At 41.7% G+C, this 7,244-nt stretch overlaps 1 protein-coding gene across 1 annotated transcript; it reads right to left on the reverse strand.

Annotated features, from left to right (window-relative positions):
• Positions 1-4,255: 4,255 nt before the first annotated feature.
• On the reverse strand, positions 4,256-7,044 carry LOC125554262. The gene is made up of 4 exons (XM_048717836.1): positions 6,787-7,044; positions 6,264-6,368; positions 4,956-5,102; positions 4,256-4,614 (listed from the first exon to the last, which is right to left on the reverse strand). Exons 1-4 carry the CDS (start codon positions 6,916-6,918, stop codon positions 4,534-4,536), a joined length of 465 nt encoding a protein of 154 aa, XP_048573793.1. The 5' UTR covers positions 6,919-7,044; the 3' UTR covers positions 4,256-4,533.
• Between the last annotated feature and the right edge of the window lie 200 nt (positions 7,045-7,244).

A 7,244-nucleotide genomic window follows, 5' to 3' on the forward strand; every position in this document is an offset into this window, starting at 1 on the left:
GTGCCCTGAGAAAGAGATATGTGCAGCTCCTATCGGGATTTGTCGGCACATTCGGGCGGTGTTGCTGGTCTTGTTTTAACCTGTCGAAGTGTCTTGAGTTACCTAGATACCGAGTCTGATCGGAACGTCTTGGGAGGAGGTCTATTCCTTCGTTGACCGTGAGAGCTTGTCATGGGCTAAGTTGGGACTCCCCTGCAGGGATTGAACTTTCAAAAGCCGTGCCCGCGGTTATGGGCAGATGGGAATTTGTTAATGTCCGGTTGTAGATAACTTGAACCTTAATTAATTAAAATGAATCAACCGAGTGTGTTGCCGTGATGGCCTCTTCTCGGCGGGGTCCGGAAGTGGACGCGGTGTTGGAGTAATGCTTGCGCAGGTTGTTCTTCTAGATTCTCGCTCGCGCTTTGCCTCCTCTTCTCGCTCTCTTTTGCGTATAAGTTAGCCACCATATGCTAGTCACTTGCTGCAGCTCCACTTATATTTACCTTACCCAATCCTATAAGCTTAAATAGTCTTGATCGCGAGGGTGCGAGATTGCTGAGTCCCTGTGGCTCACAGATACTATAACTCCAGATGCAGGTCCAGGTGATTCCGCTCCAGGTGACGAGTACGAGCTCAAGTGGGAGTTCGACGAGGACTCTCAGCGTTACTACGTGTCTTTTCCTGATGATCAGTAGTGGTGCCTAGTTGGGGTTCGATTCAGGGCCTTGTCGCATGTTGGGTTTTCTTCTATTTTGGCGCCGTAGTCGGGCCATGAGTGTTTGTATGATGGATGTTATTTATGTACTTTGATGTGACGTGGCGAGTGTAAGCCAACTATGTATCTCCCCCCTTTATTATATATTACATTGGATGTTGTAATGATTGCCTGACTTGTGACATTGCTTTCAATGCGGTTATGTCTCTAAGTCGTGTCTCGACACGTGGGAGATATAGCCGCATCGAGGGCGTTACATCGTGTTACTGGACTCCGATTAGCACTCCTCCGAGGCCGGTCGCCAACATGCAGCCGGCATACGCTCGAGGTAAACTCTACTGGATGGTGGATCCTGATCTTTGCACAGAACCTTCAAGAGGACGATGCGAGGTGTTGGTGTTGGACGTTAGCACCAAAGAGTTCGAGGTGTTGCAGGGACTTCGATGCGACTATGAGCGCGTTGCGTCCATCGTTGAGCTCCTAGGCAGCATTTGTGTTGTTTGCTCCAACGACAGAGCCAACGCTGTGGACATATGGATCTTGGAGGAAGGAGTGGATTGGTTGTTGGGTCATCGGATCGAGCTCGGGGACGAGTACTCGTCGGACAAGACTACACCATTGGCTCTTGATCCCCAAGGTGACTGGATATTTCTCAACACAGGCAAAGAGTTGGGATATTACTACCCAAGGACAAGGACATTCACCACCATTTGCCCGATTGGACAACGCTTAGATGGCATGGAGGTTATCCCAGTACTCTCCAAAGAAAGTTTAATCCGTCCGTAGAACATATAGACCATAGTGTATATTGCTATAGTTGTTTCTTAATTAGTTCTTACCCAATGGGGCCGTGCATGTAAGATCAATGTGTACTTCCAAAAACTGAAGCCACGAACATTTACTCTGTGTGCTTTTTCAGTTATTTTTCTACATTCCCGGCATAATGCTTAACATTTCTAAGTGCACTTTCCAGCGATGATTTTAGGGGCCGTCTATATCTCGATCACCTGAAATTGTTTTTGGTGCAGTCGATTTTTTCCTGATTCCAGATGTGTCCAGCCAAACAATCACCATTTTGTAACATGGTGTACTCGGTCACTTTAGCTATATGTCGGTCAGCTGATTTATAAATTTGGGTCAGTCAATTTCTTGACGATTGATTTTCCTCTAAGATTATCCTGTGTGTTTTTTCTATATGTTGTGTGTCTTGTTTTGTAATGGTAATAACCGACTGACCTCTAATTTGGGTCAGTCAATTGCTTAATGGGCTGAGATCCATTACATGTACGACCCAGTCCTTCCCTCTCTCCCTTTGTAATTTCTTTGTTTTTCTGTTTTTATGTGTTTTTTCTTTTCTCTATTAGTCGGTTTTCAAAATAATTTCCTTTCTTGAGTATTTTTGGATGCTGGGTGAGTATGAATGTATTCACAAAATACTATGCAATATGTGTGAAATTCCACGATTATAAGATTATTCTTTGCTTAGAACAAAAAAGTACAATTTTAGTGCAAAGTTGTGTGCAAATTCTCAAATTTTTATTTCATTTTATTCTTCTTAAGAGGCAATACAAATGCAATTACTTCAATATTCCTCATAAAATTCATTATATTCATTTGTTTTAGTTATTATTTCACTTTATTTTTTCTATAATTGTAATACCAATGCCATTATTATATGCTTATCCATTCACATTTAAAAGTAGAATAATTCTAGACACATGTGAAGATGATCAATAAGTGATTCGGCAAAACATTGACAAGCACGGTATATTTGTTGCACTACTATAAATGAATCACTGGAAGCCTCAATATGTGTAGCACCCAAGCAAAACTCCAATCTGAATAACAATGTTTATTCGACTTGTCTCGGTCTCCAATCAAACCAGTGATGATGTTAAAACTCCACACCTGCTAGGTTGACCTTCCGAGCGATAGATAAATATCGGCCTTTACACAAGGACCATGTAACTCATGCACCAAAGCATGTATAATCGAAATAAAATAAATAAAATAATAAATTTAATATTTTGGCCCTTTGGATAAACAAAATTGCATCTAATCAAATATATAATGATGTGGTAATACGCTTTCATAATCAAATGTATAGTTGTATCACATACAAGGGTCGGTTGCAAAGGTCGAAAGTCACATTTGACATGGTGTAACACTGCCAGTCCTATATGACGTCCGCGTGCGTTATATAGGCGCGGCTTCGCTGAAGCAGAGACGGGATGGGCTAAGTCATTCAGCAGCGAGCACGCAAATTCATTTGTTTTTTATGTGCGGGTTTTCTATTTTAGCCTTTTCTTCAATTTTTATTTTTTTCGTTTTTTTTCTTTTTCTCCTTTTTAGATTGGTTTTTCTTCTTCTTTTGGTTCTTTGCAGTGTATGGTGAACATTTTTTTTCGAATACAGGCTGATTTTTTTAGTATATGCGAACAGTGTTCATATACAAACTGCACATTTATCATACACATTGAATTTTTTTAATAAATGGTGAACTTTTTTTAGTTATACGATTAATATTTATTGATACAAAAAACATTTTTTTAATATATGATGAATTATTTTTATATAGACTGAACTTTTTTATAAAACACAGGCTGAACTTTTTTCTTAAATATATTATTTATTTTTAAATAGGTTTTAATTATCCAGCTTCTAAAAAGCAGCAGCCATATTTATTGTTGAAAACCAAGTAAAAAACCAAAGAGAAAATATACAGGTGGCACGAGAATTTACAGCTCAAGGTCACGAGAATCGGGAATCAGCCTCGGTCGATACCAACTGCCGGCGTGATTGCCGACGTACCTGAGGTTCACTATGCCTGACTTACTAGAGTTCAGTTTACTTTCATCTTCGGACTTGATTGTAGTACAACACACAGCTTAGGCTGTGTTTGATAGCAAGGTATTGCAAAAACTGAAGTATTGAAAACCACAGTATTTTAGTCCGTAGGTGCAAGATACCACAATTTTGACATACCAAAATATTTTGCCGTATTGGGAATACTGTGACCTGTTTGGCTGGTGCTTTATGCAACAATGTAAATTAGCTAGGCAGTTGATAGCAGCTACAAACACGCATGTTCCTAGCTAGTTGCAACCACTCCATACTTTGCTTCATTAGAGTGGATTATATAGTTGGGTATGAACACTCGTGTGTTGTGGCCAGCACGGGTAGACAAAAATCGCATGAGCAAGAAGAGCAGCAAATCAGCTTTGCATCCATACGTCTGAGTAGCAAGCTCGAGTCCAGCAGGATTTGCTTGCCTATTTCCTCTAGGCTAGCAGGGCACCGCAGCAGCTAGCCAACATACAGGGCACCGCAGCAGCTAGCGCAGCAAAGACAAAGGTCTGCACCGCTTCCGGCTAGGGACCACACTGAAAGACATCCGGCAAAACAAGCTCGCCGAGCGAAAGCAACGGGAGAACGAAGGAGGGGGCAACAACGGCTTGGAGCAAGGAAGAAGATAAGGATGACGCCTTTCTTTCACGAGCTCTGTTTTAAAAAAAGAGGTCCTGGGTTCTTTTTTTTTATACAGAGATAATACCACGGTTTTGCAAATAATTCAATATTAAAAACATAGTTTTTAGTGGCAGCCAAACACCTCATGATAACTAAAACTGTGGTAATCTTAAAAACTGCAGTATTCTTAGAATATTTTAAAAAAACTGAGCTATCAAACGGGGCCTTATATATAAGTTCCACACAGGTGGCACGCAGGCCACACACGATAACTTAACACACACTTGCGCCACCTTATTTACCGTCGTCCTCATCGATCGGGTGGCGCGCGCACTCCTGCAATCTACTCCAGACGTGACATAGATTCTCTACTTTTCGATGCACAGCAGCACGAGCATAACAACGCTCAACGCCAGACAGATGAGCCAAATTGTCAGCAGCGCAACATCCTGCAGCAGTTGAGCTCAACGGGTCAGTTCAGTTCAGTTCAGCAGCGATAACATTACCAGCATGCAAGCACATGTTCAATCAAACTCAAGTCATCGGGGATAGTAAATCTGCGAACATCGCTCGTTCGTCAGGAAAATTAACAAGGATAGGATCTTAATCTGCAACCTCCATGGAAAATAGTGCCTTTTCTTAGAAAATGATGGAATGCAGTACTATACTTGAGAAGATCACGCCCCCCACAAGCTATGCAATTTCAAATAAACACCTTGGTTTTATGATCCAAGGAAAATGTTGCAACATCGATACATGTTTTGACAGAAATGACTGTGAAGCACATTACCGCTGCTCCCGGCGCCGGAGAATTGGCCGCATTGTACGCTGCATGAGCTACCAGCAGCAGAGCCAGGAAGGTCTGCCCAACGACCAGAAATATCATGCAACACTTGTCCTTCTTCTTCTTCCAGGCATTGGCATTCGCTGCAGAAGCCTGCAGCAGTCAGTTCAACGGGTCAGTTCAGTTCAGCAGTGGTACCAGCATGCAAGCAATACTGCTGAATTAACAAGTCACCGGGGGTAGTAATTAAAGCAGCAATCTTCACGCTCGCTCGTCACGGAAATTAACAAGTTTTTTTTAGAAAGAAGTGCATATTTCAACCCTAAACTCTTGGCTTGGTCTAATTTACAACCCCAAACTTCAATGCCGTCTAAATTACAACCCCCAACTCTCAAAACCGGCTAGGATTCAATCCTCTCCTCTCTGTTGACCGGTTTTGACCCGTCAACAGGTCCAGTCAGCATGCCACGTCAGCAAAAAAAAAATTTTAATCTGTAAAATCGAAAAAATCCAGGAAAAGAAATAAAAAATTTCAAATTTCCAGGAAAAATTAGGGAAAAATAAAAAACGAATTTCCAAAAAACAAAATTATCAATATTTCCATGAAAAACCAAAAAATACTTAAAATAAAAAAACTCCGGGGAAAAATTTCAAATTACCAAGAATAATATTTAAAAATGTAAAATAAAAAAGTTAAAATTTCTAAAAAAGTAATTTCCAAAAAAAAGTTATTATTTTTATTTTTTCCCGAAAAATACAGGAAAAAGTTCTCGAATTTTTTTCGCAAACTTTTTTCCCGGGAAATTTTATTTTGGATTTTTTTCTCGATCTTACAGATTTTTAATTATATTTTCTTGAAATTTTGAATTTTTTCTGATGTGGCATGCTGAACCAGTCAAGCGGGAGGGGAGGGTTGAATCCTGACCGATTTTGAGAGTTGAGGGTTGTAATTTAGATGGTATTGAAGTTCGGGGTTGTAAATTAGACTAGGGCAAGAGTTCAGGGTTGAAAAATGCACTTCTCTTTTTTTTTTATCTGCGAATTCTGTGGAAAACAGCACAGTACTTCTTTTTAGAAACTGATGGGAAGCAGTACTTGAGAAGATCATCATTCCTATCTATTATGTCGATGCGTAGCTCTAACCAGTATTCTAGATCTGCGACACTGAAACAAGAACGCGTATACAAAACTGACATCTGCTAATTAGTTTACTGGCAAGTGGCAACAACGTAGAGAAACACAAAGCACATTTAAGCAAGGAAGGAAAAGGTAGCAGCATCGATGTATGACAGAAATAAGTTGGAATCACATTACCGCAGCTCCACACGCTGACGCCGCCTCTGCTGATGGATTGACGACCACATTCGCTGGTGCATTGACGACCACATTCGCTGCAGGAGCTATCACCACCACCTGCAGCTGTTGAACAAGGGTTTTTTAGCTGCAACCGAGCTATGGAAAACTATATATACAGCACCTTGGTTATGATCTACTACTAGCAGCAGATTTTCAAAAGAGAGCGAGGGGCTAATCAAATATAGCTCGTAGAGTCGCTGTGTAGCTCTAACCAATATATTAATTAGATCTGGCCAGTCCAAATAGAAACAAGAACACGTAGATAGAAAACTGAAATTAGCTCGAATCTGAAGGCTTATATTACTTCCATCAAGCGATTGTCACAGGTTACTCCTATAGTCCTACACACTATATGTCAGATCATTTGCTACTTAATTTACTGCCGATCACGTAGAGACAGCTGAGCACAATCAAGCAAGGGAGGAAAGTATCAGCGTCGATATATATTGCGAGAAATGATTGTGATTTGTGAACCACATACCGAAGCCACCGGAGGATTGGCAAAGTTGTTGGCCGCTGCTGCCGCCGGAGGATTGCGAACCTTGTTGGCTGCTGCTGCCGCCGGAGGATTGCCAGCCTTGTTGGCTGCTGCTGCCGCCGGAGGTTTGTCCATGGCGTCCGCGCGTGCAGAGAGAGAGAGAGACAGAGAGAGAGACAGAGAGAGAGAGAGAGAGAGAGAGAAGAGAGAGAGAGAGAGAGAAGCGTATGTGCTCAAAGGAATGAGCCGAGTAGTTGTAGCCAGCAGCCAACCGATCGAGAATAATTTGCTTCTCGTTTCGGGTGTAGCAATGGCTCCCGTAGGACGGCCACGATAGGCTCCTATTCCGGGTAAAGCTCCAGATGGATTGTGGAAACCGCGTGTGAACTGTCGACGTTCCCCATTACCTCCGCATTGCATGCATGTGAAACCAGAGCTGAAAAAATGGCGACACTAGCTAG

This window comes from Triticum urartu, chromosome 4 (assembly GCF_003073215.2).
Source record: "Triticum urartu cultivar G1812 chromosome 4, Tu2.1, whole genome shotgun sequence".
Lineage (NCBI taxonomy): Eukaryota > Viridiplantae > Streptophyta > Magnoliopsida > Poales > Poaceae > Triticum > Triticum urartu.